The sequence below is a fragment of the Humulus lupulus genome, chromosome 7 (assembly GCF_963169125.1).
Source record: "Humulus lupulus chromosome 7, drHumLupu1.1, whole genome shotgun sequence".
NCBI classification, from domain to species: domain Eukaryota; kingdom Viridiplantae; phylum Streptophyta; class Magnoliopsida; order Rosales; family Cannabaceae; genus Humulus; species Humulus lupulus.
In genome coordinates, this window is record NC_084799.1 from 97,460,333 (window position 1) to 97,480,556 (window position 20,224).

A 20,224-nucleotide genomic window follows, 5' to 3' on the forward strand; every position below is an offset into this window, starting at 1 on the left:
TCAAAAATGATAGTAGGAACTGATTCTCAACTTCAGCTTTATAAGTTTTGAACACATCCAGAGACTGGGACTTTCCATGAATGAGATATAGGTACCCATAACATAAGTAATCGCCTATGAATGATATGAAATATTGTTGACCATTCCATGATGCTGTAGGGAATGGCCCACAAATATCTATATGAATCAATTCTAAGACATTTGAAGATCTGTTGGCACCTAATCTCTTAGTTTTGGTCTGTTTTCCCTTGATACAATCGACACAAACATCAAAGTCTGTGAAGTCAAGAGATTCTAAAATGCCATCCGACACAAGGCGCTCAACTCTACCTTTTGAGATATGACCTAAGCGCTTATGCCATAATGACGCTGAATTGTCCTTATTTAATTTGTGTTTAGTACCACGTGATTCCACATGCAAGGTTTCATTATAGGATGCAATTGTTTCTAGCAAATAAAGGTTGTCATAAGCATTCAAGTAACCAGTTCCAATAACATTTGAATTTAAAGACAAATTAAACTGATTGTTTCCAAGAGAACAAGAATATCCAAATTTGTCCAACAAAGAAACAGAAATTAAATTCCGTCTAAAAGACGGTACAACAAAAGTGTCTTTCAAATCCAAATAAAAACCAGTTCCTAACAACAACCTAAAATGCCCAATTGCTTCCACTTCCACTGATTTTCCATCGCCCACAAAGATGTGTCTTTCACCATCACTTGGCTTTCGGAAGCTCAGGCAACCCTGCATAGAAACACTTATGTGAGTAGTAGCACCAGAATCTATCCACCAAGTGTTCCTAGGTACTGAAGCTAAATTAACCTCAAAACAGACCAAAGTAAGAATCATACCTTTCTTTGCACGCCATGCGTGATACTTGGCACAATCTTTCTTCACATGTCCAGGCTTGGTGCAAAAGTAACAACCTTCTGAATCCTTCTATTGTTTCTTTTGGGTTGGACCCTTAGCAGCTTCATTCTCAGATTTCCTTTTCTTGCCCTTATCCTTAGAGGCAGTGGCCAAGTGAGCACTTTCAGTTTTGTCCTTTTTTAACTTTTCTTCCTCTTGCACACAGTGAGAAATGAGTTCATTGAGAGTCCATTTCTCCTTTTGACAGTTATAACTAATTTTAAATTGGTTAAACTGTGCAAGAAGCGTTAACAAAACCATAAGTACAAGCACATCATCAGAAAGCTCGATCTTAAGTGTCTTAAGTCTTGAGACAATATGATGCATTTCCATAATGTACTCTCTTACATTTCCTTAACCATTATACTTCATGGTCATCAAAGAACCTAGAAGTGTTGTCATTTCAACCTTATCGTTTTTAGCAAATCGTTCCTCAATTTGTTCAAGGAAATTCTTGGCCTTATTAATCCCTTCGGATTCTGTGCCCCAAAAGGCTTCTGGAATGCTGTGTTTCATAATCATTAAACTCATGCAATTTGAACGACCCCACCTCTCAAAATCTGTTTTCTCATCACGGGTGCTTTCCTTAGTTAGAGTTGCAGGTTGTTCATCCCTTAATGCATGGTCTAAATCCATACATCCCATAACTATAAGTAAGTTTCTTTTCCAATCCTTGAAATTGGTCCCATTAAGCATAGGAATAGAATTAATATTAGCAGATATTGAGGCAGCAGAAGATGAACTAGCTGAATATAGAACAAAACAAACAAAACAAGCTCACATCAATATGCATAATCAAACAATAAATTCAAAATTTGGTTAATCCCATCTCAAGATACCAAACACAACATTAATATTAAGTCTTTGGACAATAATATTAACTGTAAGCGATACTCTTGTTGTAGCAATCAAACATTGACAATAAATTATGTCAAACAATAAGTCAATCTTTGGACTAACATATTGCTCACACAAAATACCTCATAATTGTCACACATTTATTACCACAGGTGTGAATGAAATTCAACGAAATCTTCACTTACCTTTGGGTCAGTTAATATATGCATAAATTACAAACACACAAGCATCTTGATATTTTAAATAAATTAATTTACACAAAAGAGGTCACTTTGGCAACATATTGTTTCAATTAATCTATTCAAAATATTAGACATCCTTAAGAAATTTCCAAAACCAAAATTTAAATTTAATTGTTCCTTAAAAAATTATCAATCATTAACCTTTTATCTTTCAATTAAATATATACCAAATTGAAAATCTGTACAAAATTATTTAAATGAAACTGTATATGAATATATATACATATATTTAGTAACTATTTCATATATATAATATACCAAAAGAATAACAACGCTTGAGTATAAATTTATATCTTCTTTATTATATACAACTTTGAGATATTTTATTATATTCAATAAAATAATAATAATGATAATAAAACAAAATCTGAAGTGATGAAGTTATCATCGTATATGCATCACATAAAGCAAAAGAAAAAAAAAAAACATTACAGCCATGTACAATAGATATGGACTCAAAATATTGATTTGATTCCTGAAGCTTGAAGCCTATGTACATAGATAACCAGAATTTTCTGAAATTCCGTTTTTTATGATTATCAACTTAATTATTTAAATTAAATAATTAATTGTTGAATTGTTACAGAAATGTTTAAACAGATACAAAGACTGTTTGAACAGAAACCCAATATGTTTAAACAGTTTGTGACCAGAAGATAAAAACGAACATAAAGTAAAGAACACACGAATTTTTACGTGGTATCAGCAATCTTTGCAAATTGCTACTAGTCCACGAGGCCACGCCCAGAGAAATAAATTTATTAGAAGAATATCTAAATGATTACAAAACCAAATTGACTTATACAAATAAAGACTCCCTCTTGAATTTGTCGCAACTGTTGTAATCTAAACTCCTAATCAAATTTCTGAAGTGCTAAGATCTTGAACTCCCTTCAAATCATAACACTTGCACTTTTCATCCCGAAAAGTGACTCACGAACAAGACTTCTCCCGAAGCTTGATGACCAATGTCCAAGTGTGTTCAACCTGCACAATTAACACAAAGAAACCAATGCAGAAGTACACTGTAATAAACTACTAAGAACTTGCTGGACTCAAGTTCTTCACATAATAAAAAGTCTCTCTAAAACTTGAAAAATATTTGGAAAATAATACACCAAGAGAGATAATCAGAAACCAGCGACCTAAGGATGATTATATACATTTTAGAATCCCTTTAGGTCGTGGAAAACAAATCATAAATCAAACACCCAATAAATGGAAAATCTTCCAAAACAGGAAAGTCAGAATCTATTCAAACAGACTGGCAATCCGTTCAAACAGATTCATTGAACCTGGACAGTTTTTCAACCCAGTTTCCTTAAATAAATAAGGAAACAATATACCCTTTATGATTGCAAGCTGTACACGATTTCTGGGCAACCAAATCAGATAAATAAAATAAATACTAATAATTTCCAATTCAAGAAAAAGATATTCTTTTATAGGAAAATATATATATTTATTTTATTAATACATAAATAAAAATCTGAATATAGAAAGACATATTTCAACAAAACAAGAAACTACCCATTTTCGAAATTCACCACAAAATATTACAAAAGAGGAAACTACTAATTTCGAAAATACCCTTTTAATTAATTTTGTCATTATTATCAAAAATTCCAATAAAGGATTTTACATTTTCAACAGCACATAACAGCCACAAAATTATTCGACCAATTTATATATGCATATATTACATATACCGAAACATAATAATATGCACTTAAATGCAATCAAGAAATAATAGAGGCGGTAATATTATCTTATAATCAAAACCCTAATTTTATAAAATCCCCAAATTTCTTACGAACAAAATCATCAAATCTTCAATAAATTCAGCAAAGGTGGCTCTGGTACCACTTGTTAGATTTCTTAATACACTCAAATAACATGAACAAACAATAATCTCCAACACATAATCCAAAATCATGTTATTATAAATGCATATATAAGAAATCCTAAATCATAATTCTATAGATCCTTTGCTTAATTAAAGAAGAAGATTAGAAGAAGATTAACACAAGAGCGGAAGCACTAACTTGATGCCATTGTTGGAGAGTGTACAGAGGGTTTAGATCTTCCTATATAATATGTATATCTATGAGAGAAGAGCCTCTCTTTTCTTTTCTGTTAATGAGATGACAGACAGAATATAATAATACATATATATAGGGGACCACAACCCTAATTTATAATTAGTGATTTCCAATTTTGCCCATTATAAAATTAAAAATTCAGTTTCCTGTTTCTACACATTAAATCCATGACACTTTAATACCTTATGATATTTATAACATAATTGGTCACTGAATTTTATATCACACTTTACAATAGCATTAAACATTATACATATGTGCCCATAAAATAGGATTTTAATCCAACAAAATTGACAAGATCTCAATAGAGGAATAAAGAAAATAAAAATTTGCTTTAATTCATAAAAGAGTTTCCAGTGATTCAATTAAAATCCCTATTACAGAAACTAGTTGTTCATCGTTAAGAAATCCATAAACAAGAAATTAATCATAAAGTAAAGATATGAAGAAGAGAAAAGAACTCTATGTTGATCCCAATTCTTCTCCAAAATGATCCCAATCCTCTTCTCACAAACTAGGTCTGCCAAAGTGCCTGCTTTTCTCTCCAAAATCGTGATTTAAACCTAATTAACGTTTTTTTAAATATGAAATGACCAAAACACCCTTCATTAAAAATCTGCGCTTTTCACATTTCTAGACATATCCTGCGGTCGTAAGATGTCATTCACGCGGTCGCAGGAATGCCCTGGAAATGCCCAACTCTTCTAGAATTGCAGCCGCAGAATCCTCTTCCTGCGGTCGCAGAAAGTGCCTCGAAACACTGTTTTCCACCAACTTTTGTCTTTTTGTCGGTTTTTTCCATAATGTTTCTACACCTAAGTCACCTAAGCCCTTCGACACCTGAAAACACATAAAAAACACAAGCGTAAAATAGAACAAAATAAAACTAAACACCTAATACTTAACATGAAAACATATAAACTCGTGTATCAAGTGTATTATTATATAATATAGTGTGCCATCCAAACAACATTTCAAAGTTTTGGGTATTTCAGTTATAGTATTTAACTTTGCTACACAAATATGAGATGATAATAGTTATATATTAATTATTTTGAATGTCATATGTGATTTGGCAAAATAATTTGATCACATAATAAATAATAAAGAAAAGATTCAACATTTACAAGATAAACTCAAGTCCATATCAGGCCTAAGATTAGGCCATTATAAGGCCAAGTTCATACTAATAAAATAGGATTAAGATCATATCAGGTTTGTTTGGAACACAAAACTGGATTGGACTGGCTATATTATTGGTAGGAACTAGATTGGATTAGTGAAATCTTATTACTATGTTATGTTTAGTGAGACTAAATAAAGTTATGTATATTTTTTTATATAATTTTTTTTTTTTGACAAAATTGAATAACACAAATTTTAGAATAATTAAAATTTATTATTTTAATGGAACTCTCTATATGTTTCAAATAGTTTATATAAGATACAGTAATCCTTTCGATCACTGAAGTTCCTAATCTAACATATCACAATTCTTTTTAAGTACAATGTAATGAAAATAAATAATTCAGTTATGCCAATTCAGAATTTTATGCCTTGTTTTGGTTGGCTCTCTAGTTTACCAAGAGCCTTCTCATTTGGTGGCTAGATAACTTTTGTCCACCTCCTAAAATGAACCAAACAAGGGGTTATGACAAATGGGCCCATAAGGTCAAGTCCTAACATATTCCCCGGCCTTATAGAATAATGGTCTGAACTAAGATTCGCCTAATCCTTGGCCTTTTCTGGCCTTGTTTACAGGTGACATGGCTCATTTGAAACCTTTACTACTTATTACAAATCACTCATCATCATTAAAATATTCAAAAAATGTCCACTATGACTAATACTACTCTTTCCTGTAAAATACTTAAAGAGACAAAACATTGTATTGTTTTCATTATGCGACAGATTAATTATACTCGGATGAAGCATTTACCCCTACAGAAAGGGCCGCGAGCATTTCGGTTTATTCCATGTCTACCTTTTTTATGCCAAAAGGTCTTTGTGCTCAGTTGGATAAAGCTTACCGTAAATTTTGGTGGGTTGGGAATGCCAAGAAAAATAGATTTTTAGCGCTTACTAGTTGGAGTTTAGGTGGTTTGGGTCTGCGGAAAAGTGAGGACTTCAACAAGGCTCTTGTTATGAAGCTTGCCTCAGATGTTGCGTGAAAGAAAGACTGTTTGTGGGTGGTTGTGTTCAGGAAGAAATATTGTGGGACTCAGAATTTTTTGGCAACTTCTTTACCCTGCTATGCTTCTATTGTGGCGCGTGGTATTTGGAGTGTGAGAAGTTTGCTGAGACACGAGACTTGTTATAGAATTGGAGATGGACAGGAAACTGATATTTGGGAGTCCCCTTGGACTCCTTTCTTGGACTTTGAGGCTTATAGTGGTATGCTCAATCCAATGATTAAAGTGCATGATTCTAAGGTTGGGTCTCTGTTGAGGGAGGATGGGCAGTGGGATAGGGAGAAGATTGCTTCATGGTTTAGACCTGAATTGTCTACCTTAATATCCTCTATTAGTTTACTCCCAACTGGAATGGAAGATATTCATTTTTGGTGAAACTCACTGTCTGGGAGTTTCTCTACCAAATTAGCCTACAAGGCGGTTACTTCAAGAATGGATGTTAATCAGATTCCTGTTTGGAAAGATTTGTGAAATTCTAAGTTGCACGAAAGGCTCAAGCTTTTTCTTTGGAAATTTGCCTCCAATGCTCTGCCTTTTGGAGAGAGGTTAGCTACGTTTTTTGGCAAAACTCTCAGTGTGCCCTTTGTGGCAATGGTTCGGACTCGGTACTGCATTGTTTATTCCATTGTCCCGTTGCTGCCTCTGTTTGGTTTGGTAGTCCTGGTGTTTGTAGACTAGTGGTTTGACGTTTGTTTTGGGGTTGCAAGTGGTTAGTTGGATTCTGCAGGGCCTTGGTCCTCTAAATTGGGGTCATGACAATCGGCTTTCTTTTACTTTGTTGTGCTTATGTGCCCTACAATCTTTGGCTGAGCAGAAACTCCTCTTTTCACAAACGGCTTGTTCTAGATCCACGGGCTCTGCTTGTCAAATCTTTGAGTAATGTTGAGGAGTTCTTACATGCGCATGTGCTTGAGAGGAAGGTCACATCTGAACCTCTCCTTTCGGGTTCTCAAGCAATTATCCCTTCTCAAGGTGTCACGAGAGTCTTTGTGGATGCTGCTTTCTTGAATGGTTGGGCTTGTATTGCTATGGTGGTTCAGGATGCAAATTCACACATCTTACTGTTGAAGGTCCTGCATCAAAAGCTTCTTCTCCCTTAGATGCAGAAGCGGCTACATTGCGTATGGCCCTGCAAGATGTCATCTTCCATAGATGCCCTTCCCCATGTTGCTTGTTTGATTGTTAGGTGCTGGTTAAGGGGTTATTATCTAACACCATCTTGGATTGGAAGAGTGCCCATGTTTTCTTTCCTTTGTTTAATTTACTTTATTCGGTTAATGCTAAGTTGTTTTGGATTCCTAAGAAGTGTAGCAAATGTGCCCATGCCCTTGCTTCGTGGGGGCTTAAAACTGGTTGTGCTGGTTTTGTTTATTTAAGGTAAGTGGCACCCTCTGTGGTCACTATTTTGCTTTCCAAGTTGTAATGAAGTTCCTTTTCAGATAAAAAATAAAAAGACATGCTTTGCTAGTACATAAAACTAGGTAGATAATATCATACTTTTTTTAAGAAAATAAAAAATAAAATCAAGTGTTTGATGTGCCAGAAATTGTACTGCATCCAACAAAAGTTCAAACAACTTTTTCTACTACCATGATCAACTTTGTCCATGTATTTCAAAAAAATTTATAGACAAGGGATAAGCCAGCATGCGCTAATTTTTATCAAACATGCTTTTACTGCTGCTGCTGTAATATTCCCTTTGCTTTTGCACTTGAGATGTTCGTTTGTGTATTATATGTTTTCATTTATATTTGTTAGATATTAGTATTTAGGCTAAACTAATATGTATACTATGACAGGAGAATGAGGCATAAGATTACATTCTTAATCTTTGCCAAGATTTTTCTCTTAGGATTATTAGAGTAAACAACCCTATAGCCAGAGAAGTGTATGCCGGTGTAAGGCACTCACTCTTCAAGCATAAACTTATGATGTGTAAACTTCACATTTTTAAGCATTTTGGCTTGTAATAATTAATTATGCATTATCACATAAAGCTAGCTAGTAATGTCAATTTTTTCAATTTTTTTATTACATTTTTTGTCGGTAATGGAACAGATCTTGTATAAAAGTTCACAACTGCCATGATCAACCCAGTTCCAAATTTTGTATTTATAATGGTCTCAGTTCTAGATATACAATTTTGTATTTAGTTTTGTATGTTATTATAAATTATTGTTTATCATTATAAATTTTATATTATTATTGGAGTGAATTGAATACATCTGAATTATTAGTTAAATTTTATATTATTATAAATTATATATTATTGTTTATTGTTATAATTTTTATGAAAATATATTATTTATTAATATAACTTGTAGATAAATTACAAAAGTTGCGAATATATTTAGTTTAAAATTATATAAAATATTTTCATTGCTGCAAAAAATATATATATATAAAATATCTTTTCCATATATTAAAAAATCTAATAAATACCATTATTGGACATGTATTTTAAAATTCAAAATTTTCACGATATCATGTAAAAATTGCTATTGTTGGGTCCAAAATGTTCGGCCCAAAAACCTTCTCAGTTTTAAGTATATTAAAAACGGGTCATTTTGATCTTGCAGAGGCTCCGAAGACAGAAGTCGCGGGTCAGAGGCGACTGCGTTTCTCATCTCTGTATATTTAATTGAACCAAATACATTTTGGGGGGAAACTCAGTTATTTCCCCCACCAATCAGGGACTCAGCTTAACCAACTAATCTCCTTACATTTTTGTTCTATAAATACTGAACTCTTATTCAAATGAAGGGATCGGAAAAAACTAACTTAGCCATCGGAGTATCCTTCTTGCAGGTACCCCCGACGGTTCAACAATTGACAAAGTTATCTTCATCATCGAAGAAGGATCAGAGAATTAGAATTCGTCGGCAAATACCTTTAGATATAGAAAGGCAAAGTTGTTGCATCAACAAATTGGCACCGTCTGTGGGAACACAATTCCCTCTTTCATAACACCGTCGAATCAAGAAATCTTTCCTTGCAATCAAGATTCACTCGGACACAAAATCCATGCCACCGAAGAACAACGGAGCGCCAGGTACCGTCGCCCAGGTCGCCCCACCAACGGATGTAGGCGACCAAATCAACAGGATGTGTCGACTGCTGGAAACTAGTCAACAAAGATCCGATGAAGCTATCAAGACACTGACCGAAGCTCATGCCAGGCTAGAAGCTGAGATCGCCGAATTGCAAAAAGCAAACGAAGCCATACGAAGGGCCCAAGACAAAGAGAATCTCCATCTTGAAGGAACTGGAGCTCCGATCGTCCAGGTCGACTTCCCTGTGAGAAGCACGTAACACGGCAGGGAAGGGTCTCAAGGCCCTCTTCCATCTTCTCCAACTCGTCTTCATCAAGGGGCTGAGGTACATCATGCGGTTCGCTGCAAAGCACCTACGCGAGCAGGTGCAGAGCCCACAAGAACAACCCAACCATTCGCCGAGAATGGGCCCCAGCAGACTCAACAACGGGCCGCGCAAGATGCGCCAGCCGAGGACCGTATCCCCTCCATTTGGTTCTTGGACAGTTGGAAAGAAGAGATGCTACGAGAAGTGATGCAGAAGTTCTCAGACGGGAAATCTGCTCACGCTACTGAACACATGAACTTGGTTTCAAGAACCACTGAGAGGTCGCCTTTTGCAGAGTGGATACAGAACGAGCCCAAACCACGGGACTTCATAATCCCTCCATTGCCCGCATTTAATGGAAAAGGAGACCTGCTCAAACACCTATTCCAATTCCAACAGAAGATGGCCTTGGAAGCCAATAACGAAGCCATACAATGCAAAGTTTTTCCACAACTTTTCTGGGCCAGCCCTGTTATGGTTCAGGCAGTTGAGACCTGGTTCTGTCAACAATTTCGGTGATCTTAGTAGAGCCTTTCTCCAACAGTATAATGCTAACCGCGAAACACCAAGAACGATGGCATGTTTGTACCGAATCGATCAAGGAGAAAATGAACACCCAAAGTCATACCTACAACGTTTCATCGACCTCGTACATCAGATCCACGATGTTGAACCAATTACCGCGGCTAACCTCTTTGTCAAAAGCCTACAGGTGGGATCTCTCCTACACGAAAACCTCACCATGACACCACTGTATGACATGGCCGAAATCCAGATCCGCGCCGAAGGCATCTTTAGGGTCCTGTAATTTTGAGAGCGTGCGCAAAATAAGTCTGCACTTATCTCCACTCCACCAGCAAACAACCCTCCTCCCCCACCTGCACGGGACGACAAGAGGAAGAGACAGGAATCAGATCACATGAAAGGTGTAAAAAGGGCAAAATCAAATCGAGATCCACCACGATACCCCTCTTTCGAATATACCGTCCCCCAGGAGGTCATCTACGAAGAAAACAAAGACAGACCCATTTGGCGTGAATCGTACAAAATCACCACTCCCCCTGAAAGAAGAGATAAAAACAAGTTCTGCCTCTTCCACAAGGATCATGGACATACAATCTCTGAGTGCCACAACCTCCACAATCAGATCCAGGCCCTCATGAGAAGTGGACGATTAAACCAGTACATTAAAGGGACAAGCAGACTCGGCGTCTCACAGCCAACACCACTTCTGCCCCGACACCACCAGTAGCAGACTCCCTAAATATGGCCTCCACGAGCTCTCAAGAGCCTCTCAAACAAATCCCCATGATACACGGGATCGTGGAGCTCATCGAGGAACAAGAACAGGCATCCAAAATTCATAGGAGAATGGAGGAAAGGGTGAAGCGATACAGATCACTAGGCCACACAGTCAACCTTGTCACTTCAGAAGACAGATGTTATCCAGCCTCTGCAATTACCTTCACAAAAGATGACTTGCGGGGAGTGCACCTACCCCATGACGACCCTTTAGTCATTTCATTACAGGTCGACCATTGCCAGCTGGGAAGAGTTTTGGTTGATGGAAGCAATGGTGTTGATATTCTCTTCTGGGAAGCCTGTTAGAAGACGGGACTCAAAGAACGTTAGATCAGGCCCTCTGTTGCACCAATCTTGGGATTTAACAGTCAAAGAGTATACCCGAAAGGCGCCGTTAGAAAAACGTGGTCGCCACATAACGCACCTTGCCAGTGGACTTCCTCATAGTGGACTCTGTCACAAGCGACAACGCCATCATGGAAAGAAGTTGGATCCACCGAATGCAGGGAGTAGTCTCCACTTTGCCACTCACCCAACGGTCGTTATACAATCGACATAAAACGGTGTCAGAAGCAAGCCAAAATATGCTTCCTTACCCTGAAAGAGATAAATGATTCTAGCACCTCCTCTTCTGACGACAACCCCACCAAATAGAAATAAAAGAACGGCTTATCAGCATGTCTCAAAGGCATAGATGTAAAGGAAGATCGCGAATAGCCCCATACCACCCTTGACGATCTAGACGAAATCTGTATAGATGATGATGACCCATCCAAAATAGTGCTGGTAAGTACCAAGCTTCCTGAGGAAGAAAAGCAGACCCTAATCCAGTTCCTGAAAACTAGAGTTGGGACCTTTGCCTGGTCTCCCCATGATATACCAGGAATAGACCCTTCTGCCATGAATCACAGCCTCAACATATCAAATAACTTCCTGCCCATCAAACAGAGGCAGAGGAGGTTTGCTCCCGAAGTCAACCAGGCCATACAAGAAGAGGTACAACGACTTCTGAGCATAGGAGCAATAGAAGAATGCATGTATCCTAGTTGGCTAGCCAACTCTATAGTGGTCCTAAAGAAAAATGAAAAAAAAAAGAGTATGCATAGACTACACCAACTTAAACAAAGCATGTCCTAAGGATAGCTACCCTCTCTCGAAAATTGATCAGATGATAGATGCCACGACAGGGTTTGAAAGAATGAGCATCCTTGACGCCTACTCAGGATACAATCAGATCCCAATGAAGGCAGAAGACCGAATCCACACGGCCTTCATCACAGAGTGCGGTCTATACTGTTACAAAGTTATGCCCTTCGGACTAAAAAATGCAGGGGCAACATACCAGAGGCTGATGCACTAACTTTTTTCCTCATTACTTGGGAGGAACATGGAAGTATATATCGATGAGATGGTCGTCAAATCTCGACAAGGTGTTGCACATGTGGAAGATCTTAATGAATACTTCAACATCCTCGATGCCTATAAAATGAAATTGAATCCAACCAAGTGTGCTTTTGGGGTGTCCTCTGGCCGGTTCTTAGGATATGTGGTCAGCCAGAGAGGCATCGAGGCCAATCCAACCCAGATTGCCTCGCTTTCAGAGGTAAAGGAACCTAGAACCATCCGAGACATCCAGGCTTTGACAGACAAAATTGTAGCACTAAGCCGATTTATATCCCGCATGTCCGATTGTTGCCAGCCTTTCCTCCAATGCATCAAGAAATCAACCAACACCACCTGGGGGACAGAACAAAATAAAGCACTCGAAGAATTGAAAGCCTATCTGAGCTCTCCTCCCATACTAAGCTCTCCTGTCCCCAACATAGATCTCTTCTTGTACCTGTCTATTTTGCACTTTGCTGTGAGTTCTGTGCTCTTTCAGGAAGACGCAAGTCGATAGAAGCCAGTGGTCTTCTGCAGTAAGATGCTACTAGACGTTGAAACGCGCTACAACATGATGGAAAAATTGGCACTCGCACTAATTACGGCAAAGAAGAAGCAACAACATTATTTTGAAAGCCATACCATCATTGTATATACGGAAAACCCATTGAAGCATGTCTTGAACAAACCCGATCTCTCCGGTAGATTATCCAAATGGGAAATTGAACTTGGGACATATGATATACGGTTCTTGCCGCGAAAAGCAAAGAAAGGAAAACAACTAGTTGATTTCCTAGTTGAGATATAATCTTTTACCCCAGATACCTTACCTGAACTGATGGAATCAAAAGCTGAATGGATATGGACGATGCATACAGACGAAGCCTCCAATTCTCAAGGAGCTGGAATCGGCATCGTATTAGAGGCACCCTCCGGATTAAAAATTGAGGAAGCCATACGGTTGGAGAAATTTTCCACAAATAATGAGGCCGAGTATGAGGCTCTGATTTATGGCTTAGAATTAGCATGAGACATGGGCATCAAACGATTGAAAGTCAGAGGAGATTCAAAACTCATGATAGAGCAAGTGGTCAAAAATTTCAACACCAAGGCACCCCACCTGACCAGCTATTGAAAAAAGTATCTGAATGGAAGTCACAATTCCATCAATTTGAGCTCGTACAAGTAACGAGGGAACAAAATCAGAAGGTCGATGCCCTCGCCAAACTAGCCTCTGCGGGAGAGTGTTCTCGGCACTCCTCCATTTAAGCAAGCCACTCACCAAGAGCTTTGGAAGTTTTCTCAACCTCATCAGAACCAGAGTGCTGGATGGATCCAATCATCTGCTACTTGACCAAGTCTGAACTGCCAGCCCATGCAAAAGACACGAAGCGTCTGCGCCTTCGAGCTCAACGCTACTCCATCATCCATGGAATGTTGTACCGCAGATCCTTTAATGGCCCCTATCTTCGATGTTTACGCCCATCAGAAGCTCAAAAATTATTAGAGGAGATCCACGAAGGAGCATGTGGGAACCACACAGGGGGATGAAGCTTGGCGCACAAAGCACTCACAGCAGGGTACTACTGGCCATACATGATGACAGAAGCACGTGACTATGCAAAGAAGTGTGAAAAATGCTAGTGATTTGCACCCACCATCCATCGACCCACTCAAGTCCTACACTCCACCATCGCACCTTAGCCTTTTGAAAAGTGGGGGATGGACGTAGTGGGGGAACTGCCCAGAGCTGCTAGAGGAAAGCGGTACGCTTTGTTAGCCACTGATTACTTCACTAAATGGGTCGTAGCAGAGGCATATGTCACGGTCAGCAAAAAAGACACAATGAGCTTCATATGGAAGCACATCATCTGCCAATTTGGGATACCATGGGAAATAGTCCCTGACAATGGAACCTCGTTCCAAAACGCCAAAGTACAGGAGTTGTGTGCCATATACAAGATAAAATTGAGTTTTTCTTCTGTCACCTACCCCCAAGGCAACAGCCAAGCAGATGCTTCCAACAAAGTCATTTTTACCAACATCAAGAAAAACTTGGAAGATAAAAGGCATGTGGGTAGAAGAGTTACCAAAGGTGCTATGGGCATACAGAACGACAAAAAGGTCCTCTACGGGCGAGTCTCCCTACGCCATGGTGTATGGAACAGAAGCTATCATCCCAATAGAAGTGGGCCTACTGATGCTTCGGACGGAGATAGCTTCTGAACTTACCACAAACAACATACAGTTAACACACAACCTCGACCTCCTGGATGAGTTACGCACAACAGCACAAGTCAGACACGAAAAATACCAAAAAGCAGCAGAACGCTATTACAATAAAAGGGTCTACTCACGCACGTTTAAGAAGGGAGACTGGGTTCTGCGTAAAGTAACTGGCAACCCAAAAAAGCTGGAGCCAAACTAGGACAGACCCTTTGAAGTCACAGAAGTGCTACGGCGAGGATCTTATACTCTTAAAAATGTACGCAATGGCAAAAATGTACCTCGTACTTGGAATTCAATGTCTTTGAAACAATACTATTGTTGATAGTTGTACTCTATAATTCGAAAGTAATAAAACAACTTTCCCTTTTTGCATTACTCTAATATATTTTACATAATCACAATTTTACATGAGGAATATTTCCTGTCATGCCATAAAAAGAACACGCATGTGACAACTATCAATTTACTTACTCCGCACTAAGAGCTACTAGAAAATACATATTTTAATATATCCTGACCTACCCATATGATAAACAACATTATTCACGTGCACTTAAATCTACCTACCACTTCTGCTATAAATAGCGACCATTGGGTCACTTGTGAGTATAAGTTTTTCAACCGTTTAACATTTGGCTAAAACACAACAATATTTGATAATTCCATTTCCTAAACTTAAGTTCCTTAGTGCTAAGAAAATATTTGTTAGCATGTGGAAAGTGGTGCATGGTGAGAAACATGAGCCTCCATCTCAAAACCAATTGGCCACTCTAGACACACAAGATACACACAGAGGCATGCTGCCTCTGCCACTCAACTCGATATCTTTCCCACAACATTTTAGGTTTTCACCTAAAGGCATTCTAATCTAACTTGACTAAGCTAATGGGGAGCTAAGGCCAGCCACTTCCCAGTCTAATCTGGTCTGACTATGCAGATTTGGTTGACCATCAAGGGTACACTTCACCACCTACCCTGCCCTCTTACTTTGCTACGAGGAGCTCCGCCATGCAGTTTAATCTGCCCTGACTACTGCAGCAGAACCACTAGACACCCCACTTCGGGTCTGCCCCCCACTAACTGGTTTAGAAATCCAAGGTTGGGAGGAACTTTTCCCGCAGTCACACCCACGTCCTGTACAACAGCTGCCTCTGTCGGATTGGGAGCCTACCCAAGCAAGCCTTGCCACATACATCTCGGTATGGGTGCACTGGAAAGATGTCTGATCCAGGGTTCTGCCTCTCTTCACTCTGCCTCGACACCCAACCTCGCATGCTACGTTCTGCGTCTGAGCTGAACCACGTCACTCCCTCTCGCAAATGGTAAAGCATCAACATTGTTATTTAATACACTCAAGGGGACGACTTCGTTCTAGTAAAAGTACGACACAACCATCTCTCAAAGGAAAGGGTTCAACGCACTCAACTCTCTTAGCAAATTGACACACAAAATCAGTGTCAATCTTGTAAGTCAGACAGTGAAAAATACAACAGATTGTCAATAAACACGAGAAATCAGAAGCTGTTATTTACAAAATATGTTATATTAATAATGATTCCCAATTGTTTACAAAATACTACTTTATTTACTATATTCCCCTTGGGACGCACATAACATAATTTACAAAATGCACATCTTGGAAGTATCTAATCCCATTCAATACGACGCGTATACTCTGCCATCACACTCTCTAGCTTCGAATAACCTAATCCATAACGCTCACACAATATGTATTATGGGATTCCACTTCTCACTAACTTATTCAATGCCCACATCGAGTACAACCACTACGACTTATCAAATATCTGCCTAAAAATGGCACATTTACCCAATCACGATGTTCACCTGAAACAGAAATGTCATCAGCACCGAACAATCGCCCCAACATTATGCCAAATCACTCACGCAACACTTAACTGGGCATTCTCTCCCACCATCTGTACAAGTTCCTACTGTATCTCACGCGCAACGACCTAAAGGGTCTATGAAGCCTTTTATCAGAATACGTTAATTGACCCTCACCTGCTACAGCATTTTAAGAAAAATACATTCACTAACAACCAGGCAAATAAAATGAACGAATTCCTATAATTTGTATTACTAATTTGCACATTACATCTACAATTGTCCAAGTAATAACAAACAATGACGATTAAACATGCATATACAAGCATAAAAATTATGTCGATCATTCTATGGCACCTCTTTCACCAGCTGGTCTTGCCTCTGCCACTGGAGACGGCTCCATCACCATCTGTCTGGCAGCCTTTGACACGACAGCAGAGGACACCTGCCCTGCGACATCACCTTCTTCAACAAGTTCCCCATTTGCAGTATAAATTGAGCCCAAGGCGTCGCCCTTTAGCTTCAATTTTTCAAGATGTTGTGCTGGGTAGGTGATTTGCAGATCGCCGAGTTCATTGAGGTACTGATCCACATTATACTCCCCAACTTTCACATTGATGCTTTTACAGTACATCTCCATTTTAGCCCATTTATCCTCTAGAGTTTGCTTCTTGTTACGAAGTGCAAGATCCAGGTATTTTGCAGTGTCTACCTCGACAATCCCCACGAACTTGCGTTCGGTTATCTCACGATCTCGAATGCGCTGCCTCGTGGCTTCTACTGCTGTCTCTTCTGCCTTCTGTAAAACAAACCCATCACCTCATCAAAACATGCAACATAACACCCAACCATAATATCATCATACCAACGTATAAAGAAAAAACACATACCTCAGCCATTTCCTTTAACTGTCTCTCGGTTTTTGTGATGGCCTCCTCTTTCTCCTTCAACTTATTTTTTAACTGGAGTTCTACCTCCAGCTTCTGCTTCTACGTATATGCAACATTCATTTCCAACACCCCCACCTTCTGCTGTAGCTCTCTCTTCTCTTTCTCTAATATATCTTTATCTGTCTGCAACGATACTACATCTTCTTGCAAATCATTTATCATGTTATCAAGCTTCTCCATTCGGGCTTCGTGCTGTGCACAGAACTGAATTTTTTCCATCCATTTATTAGTCATAGACACTAGGCCAGCTTTCAATTTGTCATGTTGTAGCTCTAACCCAACAGAACCTACTAGCTTCTCCTCTGTGGCCACCGCCTTCTCTTTCACCTCTGCTAGCTGCGTTTCTAATTTCTTTATGGCCTCCACGAGCACATCATGGTTCACTTCGCCCATCCTTCTCCCCGCACACTCCTCTTCTAGCATGGCCGCTTGCTCAGCCATCTTAGCGCTGTTCTGAACGGCCGCTGCATACTCCCTTCTAGCAGCAGAAGCGCATACATAGCTCTGCAAAAAAATAAATACATTGTCACACGTCAAATAGGACAGACACCACACAATACTCACTATCGTACATACATGCCACCCATGCTCATATTACACAAACTTACCATCCATATGTGGTCAGACACTTGTTGAAGCAAGTCACCTTGACAACTCAACGACCCAATAGCCTCCGCATGAAGATGAGGTCGACTGATGCGCAACATCTCCTCCATCACCTCTGTTGACGTAGAAAGTACATATTCTGGCACATCCACCACTCTGTCACTTGCTTCTCTCCCTGCTAGCGCAACAACAAAAGCAACAGGGGCAACCGGTTCCCCACATCTCGCTAGCGATGACACCATAATGCTATCAGATGTCAAAGCGCCCGTTCCCATTCCAGAAAGATGTGGCATGGAAGGACGTACAAGCAACCCGTCTCCAACATTTTCACCCAAGTCACTTGGCAGATACACCGACATCTGTATTGCAGAAGACATCAATTGCTCTAGAAAAGCACTTGGCAACTCAAAATTACTTGTACCCTTCGGGGATACGATGATGACCTCTCCTAAATGAGACCTAGAAGCCGCAGGAGATGTCACACGAACATCAACACCCAAGTTATGGCCACCTGCGACATCAGTAGCTCCTGCTTTTTGACATACGGAGAGGGTATCCAGAGTAATGACTTGGCCTGCATCAACTGGCCGAGAAGGACTGCTCATAGACTAGGAGTCACCCCTGAAAGCATCCTCTTAAAGACGGTTCTTACGGGAGGCAAAAGAAGGGCGTCTCCCCTCTCATCCTTGCCTGTGGCCAACATCAGACCCCCCAGCCAAGGCAGAGGGCAACGCCTCTGATGATCTCGCGCAGGTGCTAGGAGATCTTGCCTCAACTGGCAAGTCACCCTGCACCCCAGTAACAGTCGCCGCCTCTGACAGTTTGACCGTTGTAGGAGGCAGAGCCGCAGGAGGCACAACGCCTTTCGAACCCTCCCCAAGGAGGACCCCAGTATAGGAGAAGAAGAGGACAATGTAGGTAAAGAACCAACGGGGGTAGACCCCAGAGGATTCTTAGGCAAGGACAAAGCTTGCCCAGTTGGTAACTTCCCCGGAGTAAGCTTGAGGATTGTCAGAGAAGATCCCCTAGCGGTAGAAGCAGAGCCTCTTGAGATCCAAAGCTTCGATGAAATGCATTTTCCATCGTCCGAGTCTTCGTTAGAGGATTCCTCTCGGGACTTCCTCTTCCCCAAGGCGTCCTTTGGCAGAGGCACCTGTTGAAGAGGTTGGACCTGCAGAGCATCAGAAGGTGTAGAGGATTGCCCGCGTATTCGAGAAGACCTGCATGTAAAAGCAGATTTGTCAGGAGACGATTCTACGGCAGAAGTTAAGTCAGAGCCATCTCTCTTGTAACGACCCAAATCCGCTATTAAGGCTTAAGGGCCTTGATTAGCGTGCCAGGAGGGCATGATGGGATTTATGTGTGATTTTAATGATTTAAATGCATGGTTATGATTTAAAGCATGTTATATGACCATTTGTTTATCTGAGATGCATGACTATGTATGTTAGTATGCATGTAGGCCCGGATCGTGTTAGAAGGGCATAATTGTAATTTTGGCCATGTTGGGCATAACTGCATTGTTATGTGATGATTGTTGAGACCACATTGTGATGTGGATGTATCTATGATTTGTGACTCGAGGCGATCCCAGTGAGCAGGCTAGCGGAAATTCTTGACGGGAATTTATACCCGGCTCGGGGCGAGCCTGGAGGTATGAACAGGAATTCAGAGAAATAGATTGAGATTTATTTTGATGATGGGGGATAATTATTTGGTGATTTATCAGGTGCTAGGAAGCAACGGGAAAATATTAGAGACACTTGAGGATTAGCAGGAATTGGGTAAATGACTAAAATGGCCCTACTTGGATAAAAGAGTTTAGAATTAATAGGGAGGGAATTTTGGTCAATTGGCTTTTGAAGATAGAATAAATAAGGCTTTATACACTTAGTGGATTTTGTAGAATAGAGTAAAGGGGCTGAAAAAGAAAGGAAAAAGGAATGAAAGAAAAGAGAGAAAACTGATGGGTTTTCTAAAGGATCGGTTTGGGGGTTCTAGCACCTCTTCTCTTCATTTTTCTTGAGGTCAAGCTCAGTGGGGAGCTAGGATAGGCTGTGCATCAAGAATCTTAAGGCCACACTTGAAGACTTGGCAAGGATTAGCAAGAACATCAGAAGTTTGAGGTAAGTTTTTGGAGATTTCTGTTTTAGGGTTTTGGTTGTTTTGAGCTGTGTTTTGAACTGAGTTGTTGGGAACTTTAGGGGAGTTCTGGGCAAGCTTTGAGGATGAACAAGCTAAGGAG

The 20,224-nt window shown here is 39.8% G+C and overlaps 1 protein-coding gene across 1 annotated transcript; it reads right to left on the bottom strand.

Annotated features, from left to right (window-relative positions):
* Positions 1 to 1,264: 1,264 nt before the first annotated feature.
* Positions 1,265 to 3,544, bottom strand: LOC133792003 (uncharacterized). The gene is made up of 2 exons (XM_062229912.1): positions 3,541 to 3,544; positions 1,265 to 1,656 (listed from the first exon to the last, which is right to left on the bottom strand). Exons 1-2 carry the CDS (start codon positions 3,542 to 3,544, stop codon positions 1,265 to 1,267), a joined length of 396 nt encoding a protein of 131 aa, XP_062085896.1.
* Positions 3,545 to 20,224: the final 16,680 nt, after the last annotated feature.